Genomic DNA, 12,009 nt, shown 5'->3' on the forward strand with positions numbered 1-12,009 from the left:
TTAGGTCTGCCAAGAAGTCTAGGGTTAAATAGAGCATTTTAATGCTGGTGTTAAGAGAGGGGATCAGGGTGAACAAGAAAGAAAATGGATTCCTTTCAGAGTGTTGGAGTAGCATGTAGGTTTAGGGATTAAAATTCCTGGTTCAAGTAAGGTAAGGGCCATATGTGACTGTTTTAAGTCAGTGTTACCACAGCATCTACATTACATGAACCCTCTTACCTCTGTGAAATCATTAATTTGTGCTGGCCAAGCTCTTCTTCCCACCCCAAAATCTCACATCTCTCTTGTCCAGGCTGCTCCTGACCTCCCCATATCTTATTGGGATCAGCTTTCGGATGACATTCTTGATCCCAGAGTATCTGTCTCACCGCTGTTGGCTACTCTAGTCTCGAGACAGAAGTGGCATTGTAGTCAGGAGGGAAAAGGGCACAAAGGTCTTTAGGATCATCCTGCACAACATGCCCATCAGCTCTGCACCTCCACAAAACTGCGCTTCCTACCTACAAGTTTTGTTTCCAGAATGGTTTCTATGGTCCAGGGTTCCTTTTCCCAGGCCCTCATGCATGGATTTGTTTTGGATGTGCAGGGATGGGATAAGGAAAGCCAAGGCACAGATGGAACTGGACTTATCAAGTGAAGCAAAGAATAACAGGAAGAGATTCTACAGATACATTGCTCAGAAAAGAAAGGCCAAGGAGAGTGTACCCCCTCTGATGGATGAGAAGGGTGAACTGGTAATGACAGACATGGAGGAGGCTGAGGGACCCAACAACGTCTTCTCCTCAGTCTTCCCTGCCAGTCAGGCTTCCCAAGTCTTTCATTTCCCTGAACCCACAGATGGAGGCTGGGGGCCAAAGACCCACCGGCTGTAAGTGAAGAGCAGGTTTGGGAACACCTGATGAAACTCAACACGTATGAGTCTATGGGGCCTGATGATTTGCATCCCAGGGTCCTGAGGGAACTGGCTGATGTAGTTGCCAAGCCTCTCTCCATCATATTTGAGGAGTCCTGGCAGTCGGGTGAAGTCCCTGGTGACTGGAAAAAGGGAAACATCACTCCTCTTTTGATGAAGGGTAGAAAGGAGGACCCAAGGAACTCCAGAATTGTGACCCTCGCCTCAGTGCCTGGCAAGATCATGGAAAAGATCCTCCTGGAATCAATGTCAGGCACATGCAAGACAAAGAGGTGATCCAAGACAGCCAGCATGGCTTCACCAAAGGGTGAATGGTGCCTGACCAATCTGGTGGGTTTCTACAATGGAGTGACCACATCAGACGACAAGGGAAGACCGACCGATGTCATCTACTTGGACTCCTGTGAGACCTTTGACACGGTTCCACATGACATCCTGGTCTCCAAATTGGAGAGATACGCATTTAATGGGTGCACCATTCAGTGGATAAGGTCAAAACCACAGAGTGGCGATCAATGGATCTATATCCAAGTGGAGGGTCATGACAAGTGCTTTACCTCAGGGGTCTGTCCGTGGATCAGTACTGTTTAATATCTTCATCAACAACATAGACAGAGGCATTGAGTGCAGATAACACCAAGCTGAGAGGTGGAGTTGATACTATAGAAGGAAGGGATGCCATCCAAGGGGACCTGGACAGGTTTGAGAACTGGGCCTATGTTAACCTAATGATGTTCAGCAAGTCCAAGTGCAAGGTGCGGCACGTGGGCCGGCGAAATCCCAGACATGGGGACAGGCTGGGAGAAGAACTCATTGAGAGCAGCCCTGCAGAGAAGCACTTGGGGGTTCTGCTGCATGAAAAGCTCAACATGAGCCAGCAGTGAGCACTGGCAGCCCAGAAGGCCAAGTGCATCCTGGGCTGCATCAAGAGAGGAGTGGCCAGCAGGTGGAGGCAGGTGATTGTCCCCCTCTGCTCTGCCCTTGTGAGGCCCCACTTGGAGTCCTGTGTCCAGGTCTGGGGCCCCCAGCACAAGAAGGGTGTGGGCTGTTAGAGTGGGTCCGGAGGAGGGCCACAAAGATGATCAAGGGGCTGGAGCACCTCTCCTATGAAGAAAGGCTGAGAATGTCGGGGCTGTTCAGCCTACCAGAAGAGAAGGCTCCGGGGTGATGTCATTGCAGATATTCAATACTTAAAGTGGTCTTATAAAGTGTATGGGGAAGGACTCTTTACTCAGGTAGATAATGGTAGGACAAGGGGAAGTGGTTTTAAATTAAAAGGTGAGACTCAGATTAGAGGTTAGAAGGAAATTTTTCACTCAGAGGATAGTGAGGCACTGGAACAGGTTTTCCACACAGGTATTGGATGCCCCATCCGTGCAGGTCTTCAAGAGCAAGTTAGATGAAGTCCAGAGCAACCATGATCTACTGGGAGGTGTCACTGCCCATGGTAGGGGGGTTGGAACTAGATGATCTTTGAGGTCCTTTCCAGCCCAGGCCATTCGATGATTCCATGATTCTATGACTGGTTAAAAATAATTTTAAAACTTGGTATGCAGGAGGACAAGAATAACATTATTTCTATCAATATAAAATGTTGTTAAAATATTAATAAAAATATACTTAAGGAAATCATTCTCTAAGTTTCCCAGATAAACAGGTAGTCCTATTAGGATTATTTCTAATATTACATTTTGATAATAAGTTTAATGACAAAAATGATATTGTAATATTCAAAATAATGAAGACATTACTGATGATGAAGAAGCATGTATAGAAATATTTTCCTCACTGCATCTTTGAGCTTCTTGTTCCTCATGCTGTAGATGAGGGGGTTCAGTGCTGGAGGCACCACCGAGTACAGAACTGACACCACCGGGTCCAGGGATGGGGAAGAGATGGAGGGGGGCTTCAGGTAGGCAAACAGGACAGTGCTGACAAACAGGGAGACCACGGCCAGGTGAGGGAGGCACGTGGAAAAGGCTTTGTGCAGGCCCTGCTCAGAGGGCATCCTCAGCACCGCCCTGAAGATCAGCACATAGGACACCACAATGAAAAGGAAACAACCAACACCTAAACAGAAGCTGATTGCAGTAAGCCCAACTTCCCTGAGGTAGACATCTGAGCAGGAGAGCTTGAGGATCTGGGGGATTTCACAGAAGAACTGGTCCACAGCATTGCCTTGGCAGAGGGACAGGGAAAATGTAGTGGCCGTGTGCAGGACAGCATTGAGAAAGCCACTGCCCCAGGCAGCTGCTGCCATCTGGGCACAAGCTCTGCTGCCCACGAGGCTCCCGTAGTGCAGGGGCTTGCAGATGGCAACGTAGCGGTCGTAGGCCATGACAGTGAGAACATAAAATTCTGACGCAATCAAGAAGACAAACAGAAAGACCTGTGCAGCACACCCTTGATAGGAGATGGCCCTGGTGTCCCAGAGGGCATTGGCCATGGCTTTGGGGAGAGTGGTGGAGATGCAGCCCAGGTCAAGGAGGGCGAGGTTGAGGAGGAAGAAGTACATGGGGGTGTGGAGGCGGTGGTGGCAGGCTACGGCGGTGAGGATGAGGCTGTTGCCCAGGAGGGCAGCCAGGTAGATGCCCAGGAAGAGCGCGAAGTGCAGGAGCTGCAGCTCCCGCGTGCCTGCGAATGCCAGCAGGAGGAACTCAGTGATGGAGCTGCTGTTGGACATCTGCTCTTTCTGGTCATGAGGTCCTGTACAAGGAGGAGAAAGGCAGTGATAACGTACCACAGGCATATCAGAGGAAAACTCTTTCCATTTTCTCACTTAAAATCACCAAAAATTGCCCATTTCCAGGCACATATTTTGAAGGTCTCTTTCCTTGATTCTGCCTGAGAGTGTCTCTGGGAGCAGGGGACTCATCTGTGGGCAATGGAGGAATCAGTCCTGCACTACAGCCAGAGGTAGGAGCATGGTAGTAACATGGTAGTAACATGGTAGGAACATGGGGTAGTCTCAGATTCACTTTACTGCTGATATCAAAGAGATTTCCCCAGTTTCGCTCCCAGTTCACCCAACTGCAGAGCAGAGGTGTGGAGATTTAGTTATTTAATTATTTGTTTTGTATTTTTGGTTCTAGCTGCCCCACCACACCTGAGGAGTGTTTCTAAGGCAAAAATCCTGGGCGTTCTGCTGCACTCCAAGTAAAACCTTGTGGATCCTCAGAGGCAAAGAGACTGTCCCTTTAGTGCAGAGCGTTCCACAGAGACGACAGCCAGTCTGTCCATCAGTGCTGGTCTCAGCTGTGCTGGCATCTCTTTGAGCTACAGGACAATTGCCTTCAGAGGTTGTCCTGACAAGAACCTGGAAAATGTTGAGTGCAGAAGAAGCCAGGCTCCAAGTGCCCATCTCCAGACCCCTCACCCTGTCCCCGTACTCCCCTTCCCCCAAGCACCCCGACGGCTCACTCCATGGGCAGGTGAAACCCCCATCCCCAGGCAGCCTGGGAACAAGACCAGCAGCAGCACGGCCAGGTGCAGAAGCCAGGAGGAATGGCAGCGTGCTGCTGCCAGGGGAGGCAAGGCCAGGGAGGGACAGACGGACACTCAGCAGACCCTCCTGTGCTGCAGCTCTGCCTGCAGAGGAGGCAGCTCCTGCTGGGGACAGCGGGGGCTTGAGGGCAGAGGCTGTGCTGGTGGGAGAGGAGAGCAGGGGGTGTCCCAGGGAAGGCGCCTGCCCTGCAGGGGCTGGCAGGGAGGTGCCTGAGCCCTCCCTCGCACAGCATTTCTGGCAGCAGCTCCCTCTCACCGCCTGCCCATGTCCCTGCTGCCTGCCCGTGTCCCTGCTGGGAGCCACTTCTGTTTCGATGCTTTTCGTGTGGACGGACCCACTCGGCAATCGCTTGACCGACCGACAGACGGATGCCTTTGCACATGCGCGCGCATGCGTCCTTCGGCTTCCGGGTAGACCCGGACGCCGTTCTCGGCCGAGCGTGAGCCTCTGACGTCAGAGCGACCGGCGGCCCGAGGCGACCAGGGGCCGCGGCCGCGACCTCGCCTTCTCGAAAGCCCGCCTCCCCGTTGCCCGGCAACCGGCCCCTATTCGCCTGGGGCGGCTTGGGATCGGGGGGAGCGACTTTGCACCACGCTAACTACACGTTTTGTATTCACAGCACTGTTTTGCTTTGAAATGCTTCTCCTGCCACTGCTACGCTTTGCTTTCCCTGACCCTGCTGTGCTTTGCCTTGCCTCAAACTGCTTTCTTTCATTTGCTCTACATTTCCCGGCACTGCTTTTCTTTTCCTTGTGCTACTTTCCTTTCCTTTGCTCTGCCTTGCACTGCTTTGCCGTTCCTGGACACGCTTTACTTTGCTTTTCCTGACCCTGCTTTGCTTGTGTTTTTTTTTTTTTTTTTCTTGTCCCTTTTTTTTTTTTTTTTAATTTAGGTATATATTCATTGCATTGCTTTGTTTTATTTTTGGACCTTTTTGCTTTGGTTTTTCCGGCCGCGCTTTGCTTTTCCTGGCCCTGCTTGTCATTTCTTTTCCTTCTGCCGCGTTCTTTTCCCCAGCAGGGCTTTGCTTTGTCTTGCTCGGCTTTCCTCTTCATCGCTGTGCTCTCCTGTGCTGTGCTAGGCTTCCCTCGCAGACTGTCCCGCCGGTTTTGCCGACGAGTCGACTGGTGTATTTATGAACGCATAAACCCTCAGACACACAACTTGGCCTCCCCGCGGCCCGAAGACTGTCCCCTCGGAACCGGAGGGTGGGGGCAGCAGGCCTGGCCGCCCGACATGGTCAATTCTGGGGCCCCAGCCGTGCGGCGATCCGCCAGGTGTTTCCCCAGTGCTACTCGTCTGGGGATGGTGTTGGGTGAGGTTTTGAACGACGATAAGTAACTACACGATTCCCACAACTGCAGTGGAAGGAAGGCAACGATTAAATAAATAAATAAATAAATACGTAAAAAACCAGGTAAAGCAAGACATGGTTCTTGCCCACTGTCACGGTGGACTATGAGGCGTCAAGGAGGCCGGGGAGCGGGCGAGCAGGGTGCAGCCACCGTCCGAGTCTGGCCGCCAGCTCTACCCGGCATGAGGGCCCTGCGGTCTTTCCCCCGCAGACACTGGGAACCGGCAGGAGGGCTGGCCGCCAGCTCCTTACATTTGCTTCGATTCTCTTTGCTTTTCCTTGCTCTGCTTTGCTTTGCTCTGCTCTTCCTGGCACAGTTTTGCTTTTCCTTCTCTACTTTCCTCTGCTGTTCTTGCCTCTGCTTTGCTTTGCTTTGCTTTGCCTCAGATTGCTTTGCTTTGGTTTGTTTGCTTTGTCTTTCCTGGCCCTGCTTTGCTTTTCCTTGTGCTACTTTCCTTTGCTTTGCTTTGCCTTGCTCTGCTTTGCCTTTGCTGGCCACGCTTTCTTTTGCTTTTTCAGGCCATGCTTTCCTTTGCTTTTTCAGGCCATGCTTTCCTTTGTCTTTCTTTGCTTCGTATTCCTGGCACCGCTTGGTTTTACTTTCTCTGCTCTGCTTTGCTTCTCCTACCCCTGCTGTGCTTTGCCTTGCCTCCAACTGCTTTCTTTACTGTGCTATATGTTTCCTGGCACTGCTGTGACTTTCCTTGTACAAGTTTGCACTGCTTTGCTTCGCCTTGCTCTGCTTTGCCTTTCCTGGCCATGCTTTCTCAGGCCATGCTTTCCTTTGTTTTGCTTTGCTTTGTATTCCTGCCACGGCTTTGCTTTACCTGCTCTGCTCTGCTTTGCTTTTCCTACCCCTGCTGTGCTTTGCCTTGCCTCAAACTGCTTTCTTTCATTTGCTCTACATTTCCCGGCACGGCTTTTTTTTTCCTTGTGCTACTTTCCTTTCCTTTGCTCTGCCTTGCACTGCTTTGCCTTTCCTGGACACGCTTTACTTTGCTTTTCCTGGCCCTGCTCGTCATTTCTTTTCCTTCTGCCGCATTCTTTTCCCCAGCAGGGCTTTGCTTTGTCTTGCTCGGCTTTCCTCTTCATCGCTGTGCTCTCCTGTGCTGTGCTAGGCTTCCCTCGCAGACCGTCCCGCCGATTTTGCCGACGAGTCGACTGGTGTATTTATGAACGCATAAACCCTCAGACACACAACTTGGCCTCCCCGCGGCCCGAAGACTGTCCCCTCGGAACCGGAGGGTGGGGGCAGCAGGCCTGGACACCCGACATGGTCAATTCTGGGGCCCCAGCCGTGCGGCGATCCGCCAGGTGGTCCCCACTGCTACTCGTCTGGGGATGGTGTTGGGTGAGGTTTTGAACGACGATAAGTAACTACACGATTCCCACAACTACAGTGGAAGGAAGGCAACGATAAATAAATAAATACATAAATACGTAAAAAACCAGGTAAAGCAAGACATGGTTCTTGCCCAATGTCACGGTGGACTATGAGGCGTCAAGGAGGCCGGGGAGCGGGCGAGCAGGGTACAGCCACCGTCCGAGTCTGGCCGCCAGCTCTACCCGGCATGAGGGCCCTGCGGTCTTTCCCCCGCAGACACTGGGAACCGGCAGGAGGGCTGGCCGCCAGCTCCTTACATTTGCTTCGATTCTCTTTGCTTTTCCTTGCTCTGCTTTGCTTTGCTCTGCTCTTCCTGGCACAGTTTTGCTTTTCCTTCTCTACTTTCCTCTGCTGTTCTTGCCTCTGCTTTGCTTTGCTTTGCTTTGCCTCAGATTGCTTTGCTTTGGTTTGTTTGCTTTGTCTTTCCTGGCCCTGCTTTGCTTTTCCTTGTGCTACTTTCCTTTGCTTTGCTTTGCCTTGCTCTGCTTTGCCTTTGCTGGCCACGCTTTCTTTTGCTTTTTCAGGCCATGCTTTCCGTTGTCTTTCTTTGCTTGGTATTCCTGGCATTGCTTTCCTTTTCGTTCTGTGCCCTGCTTTGCTTTTCCAAACCCTGCTTTGCTTTGCCTTACCTCAAACTCCTCTGCTTTTGTTTGTTTGCTTTGTCTGCCCTGGTTATGCTTTGCTTTTCCTTGTGCTACTTTGCTTTGCTTCCCTTTGCCTTGCTCTGCTTTGTCTTTCCTGTCCACGCTTTCTTTTGCTTTTTCAGGCCGTGCTTTCCTTTGTTTAGCTTAGCTTTGTATTCCTGCCACTGCTTTGCTTTACTTTCTCTGCTCTGCTTTGCTTTTCCTACGCCTGCTGTGCTTCGCCTTGCCTCAAACTGCTTTCTTTCCTTGGCTTTACCTTTCCTGGCCATGCTTTCTTTTGCTTCTTCTTGTATTCCTGGCACTGTTTTGCTTTACCTTCTCTCCTCTGCTTTGCTTTTCCTACCCCTCCTGTGCTTTGCCTTACCTCGAACTTTTTGCTTTGATTTGTTTGCTTTTCCTTGTGCTACTTTCCTTTGCTTTGCTTTGCCTTGCTCTGCTTTGCCTTTGCTGGCCACGCTTTCTTTTGCTTTTTCAGGCCATGCTTTCCTTTGCTTTTTCAGGCCATGCTTTCCTTTGTCTTTCTTTGCTTCGTATTCCTGGCACCGCTTGGTTTTACTTTCTCTGCTCTGCTTTGCTTCTCCTACCCCTGCTGTGCTTTGCCTTGCCTCCAACTGCTTTCTTTCATTTGCTCTACATTTCCCGGCACGGCTTTTCTTTTCCTTGTGCTACTTTCCTTTCCTTTGCTCTGCCTTGCACTGCTTTGCCTTGCCTTCCCTGGCCCTGCTACGTTTTGCTTTTTCTGGCCGTGCTTTCCTTTGTCTAGCTTTGCTTCGTATTCCTGGCACCGCTTTGCTTTTCTTCTCTGCTCTGCTTTGCTTTTCCTACCCCTGCTGTGCTTTGCCTTGCCTCAAACTGCTTTCTTTCCTTGGCTTTACCTTTCCTGGCCCTGCTTTGCTTTTCCTTGTGCCGCTTTGCTTGCTTTGCTTTGCTTTGTCTTGCTCTGCTTTGCCTTTCCTGACCATGCTTTGCTTTGCTTTTCTTATCCCTGATTTTCGTTCCTTTTCTGGCCCTGCTTTCTTTTGCTTTGCTTTACTTTGCCTTCACTTTTTGAAACTGTTTTAGTTTTCCTTGTGCTGCCTTGCTTTCCCTTTCTCTGCTTTGCCTTCCCCGTGCATGCTTTCTTTTGCTTCTTCAGGCCATGCTTTCCTTTGTTTAGCTTTGCTTTGTATTCCTGGCACTGCTTTGCTTTTCCTCCTCTACGTTGCTTTGTTTTCCTACCCGTGCTGTGCTTGGCCTTGTCTCAATTTCTTTCTTTCCTTTGCTCTACCTTTCTTGGCCCTGCTTTGTTTTTCTTGTGCTACTTTGCTCTGCTTTGCTTTGCCTTACTGTGATTTGCCTTTCCTGGCCATGCTTTGCTTTGCTTTTCTTACCCCTGCTTTTCTTTCCTTTTCTGGCCCTGCTTTGTTTTACTTTGCTTCACTTTGCCTTGAATTCCAGACAGTGCTTTGCTTTGTCTTGTGCTGCTTTGCTTTGTTTTGCATTGCTGTGCTCTGTATTCCCTGGCCCTATTTTTCCCGCCCCCCACCCCCCCCCCCCCCCTCTGGCCATGCTTTCCTTTGTTTTGCTTTGCTTTGCGTTCCTGGCTCTGCTATGCATTTCCTTGTGCTGCTTTGCTCTGCTTTGCTTTGCCTTGCTCTGCTGTGCCTTTCCTGGCCATGCTTTGCTTTGCTTTTTCTGGCCCTGCTTTGCTTTGTTTTTGTTTTTTTTTTTTCTTTTTTTTTTCTTTTGTTTTTTTTTTTTTAACCTTTTTCCTTTGGTTTTTCTTTCATTCGTGGCACTGCTTTGTCTTTCCTGGCCCTGTTTTGCTTTGTTTTTCCCGACCCTGATTTGTTTTGCTTTTCCTGGCCCTGCTTGACTTTTCTTTGCCTGATAAGGCTTTCTTTTTCCTTGCAGGGCTTTGCTTTGCCTTGCTCTGCTTTGCCTTGCCTTCCCTGGCCCTGCTACGTTTTGCTTCTTCTGGCCGTGCTTTCCTTTGTTTAGCTTTGCTTCGTATTCCTGGCACCGCTTTGCTTTTTCTTCTCTGCTCTGCTTTACTTTTCCTACCCCTGCTGTGCTTTGCCTTGCCTCAGACTGCTTTCTTTCCTTGGCTTTACCTTTCCTGGCCCTGCTTTGCTTTTCCTTGTGCCACTTTGCTTTGCTTTGCTTTGTCTTGCTCTGCTTTGCCTTTCCTGACCATGCTTTGCTTTGCTTTTCTTACCCCTGCTTTTCTTTCCTTTTCTGGCCCTGCGTTGTTTTACTTTGCTTTGCGTTGCTTCTCCTACCCCTGCTTTGCTTTGCCTTGTGCTACTTTGCTTTGCCTTGGTCTGCTTTGCTTTTCCTTGCCATGCTTTGTTTTGCTTTTCTTACCCCTGCTTTTCTTTCCTTTTCTGGCCCTGCGTTGTTTTACTTTGCTTTGCGTTGCTTCTCCTACCCCTGCTTTGCTTTGCCTTGTGCTACTTTGCTTTGCCTTGGTCTGCTTTGCTTTTCCTTGCCATGCTTTGTTTTGCTTTGCTTTGCTTTGCTTTGCTTTGCTTTGCTTTGCTTTGTATTCACTGCATCGCCTCGCTTTTCTTGGCCCTGCCATTTTTTTTTTATTTTTTTTTTCTGCCCCTCTTTGTTTAGCTTTCCCTGGACCTGCTTGGCTTTGCTTTGTGTTCGTGGCGCCACTTTGCTTTTGCTGGACCTCCTTTGCTTCGGTTTTTCTCGCCCTTCTTTGTTTTGCTTTTCCCGGCCCTGCTTTGCTTTGTTTGGCTTTACTTTGTATTCACGACGCCGCTTTTCTTTTCCTGGACCTCCTTTGCTTCGGTTTTTCGCGCCCTTCTTTGTTTTGCTTTTCCCGGCCCTGCTTTGCTTTGTTTGGCTTTACTTTGTATTCATGACACCGCTTTTCTTTTGCTGGACCTCCTTTGCTTCGGTTTTTCTCACCCTGCTTTGTTTCGCTTTTCCTGGCCCTCCTTGACTTTGCTTTTCTTCATTCCGCTTTCTTTTCCCTAGCAGGGCTTTGCTTTGTCTTGCTCGGCTTTCCTCTTCGTCGCTGTGCTCTCCTGTGCTGTGCTAGGCTTGCCTCGCAGACTGTCCCGCCGATTTTGCCGACGAGTCGATTGGTGTATTTATGACCGCATAAACCCTCAGACGCACACCTTGGCCTCCCCGTAGCCCGGCGACCGTCCCCTCGGAACCGGAGGGTGGGGGCAGGAGGGCTGTCCACCCGGCACCGTCTCTTCTGCATCCCCCGCTCTGCGGCGAGCCTCCAGGTGGGTCCCGCCGCTGCTATTCGTCTGGGAATGGTGTTGGGTGAGGTTTTTTAGGACGCTAAGTGACATTACGTGATTCCCCAAAGGACAAAAAGTACCGCTTTGCTTTTCCTTGTGCTGCTTTGCTTTGTTTTGCCTTGCTCTGCTTTGTCTTCCCTGGCCCTGTTTTGCTTTGCTTTTCCTGGCCCTTCTTTGCTTTGCTTGCCTTTGTCGCGCTTTGCTTTGGTTTGTTTTGCTTTGCTTTTCCTTGCTCTTCTCCGCTTTGCTTTTCCTGCACTTGCTTCGATTTGCTTTCCTTAGCGCTGCTTTTTTTTGATTTGGTTTGTATTGCTGGCACCGATTTCCTTTTCTTTGCTCTGCCTTGCTGTTCCTGCTCTGCTTTGCTTTGCTTTTCCTGGCGCTGTTTTCCTTTGCCGTTCCTAGGCCTGATTTGCCGCCAGGTTTTTCCTTGCAGAGCTTTGGTTTGTTTCGCCTCGCTTTGCACTGCTCTGCTCTGCTTTGCTGTGCTAGCCTTCTTTTGCGGACCGTCCCACCGATTTTGCCGATCGATGCGTTTACACGCACGTGAACGCTAGCTAGGTCACCTAATTTGGCCTCCCCACAGCCCGCCAACCGTGCCTTTGGAGCTGGCAGGTGGGGGGCGTGGGGGTCGGCCACCCAGCCGAGTCTATTCCATGACCCCTGCTGCCCGGCGAGCCGCCAGGTGAGCTCCACTGCTGTTCGCCTGGAGAGGGTGGGTGGGTGGGTGGGGGGGGGGATGAGGTTTCGAAAGACGGTAAGTAATGACACGATTCCTAAAGCTACAGCGGAAAATAATACTTAATATTAATAATTTTTTATACATTTTATTATATTATATTATATAATTATATTATATATATACTTATACATTATAATTATATTATTATATATAGTTATATATATAAATATATATATAAAATATATATTGTACATATTTTAATATATAATTATATAT

The 12,009-nt window shown here is 49.8% G+C and overlaps 1 protein-coding gene across 1 annotated transcript; it reads right to left on the bottom strand.

The window, feature by feature from the left end:
- Positions 1-2,660: 2,660 nt before the first annotated feature.
- On the bottom strand, positions 2,661-3,596 carry LOC121062527 (olfactory receptor 14C36-like). The gene has a single exon (XM_040542576.1). The coding sequence runs from the start codon at positions 3,594-3,596 to the stop codon at positions 2,661-2,663; it is 936 nt and encodes a 311-aa protein (XP_040398510.1).
- Between the last annotated feature and the right edge of the window lie 8,413 nt (positions 3,597-12,009).

The sequence above is a fragment of the Cygnus olor genome, chromosome 31, assembly GCF_009769625.2.
Source record: "Cygnus olor isolate bCygOlo1 chromosome 31, bCygOlo1.pri.v2, whole genome shotgun sequence".
NCBI classification, from domain to species: domain Eukaryota; kingdom Metazoa; phylum Chordata; class Aves; order Anseriformes; family Anatidae; genus Cygnus; species Cygnus olor.

Excerpts from the sequence above, each read along its gene's own strand:
- LOC121062527 (XM_040542576.1), bottom strand. The coding sequence starts at position 3,596 with ATGTCCAACAGCAGCTCCATCACTGAGTTCCTCCTGCTGGCATTCGCA.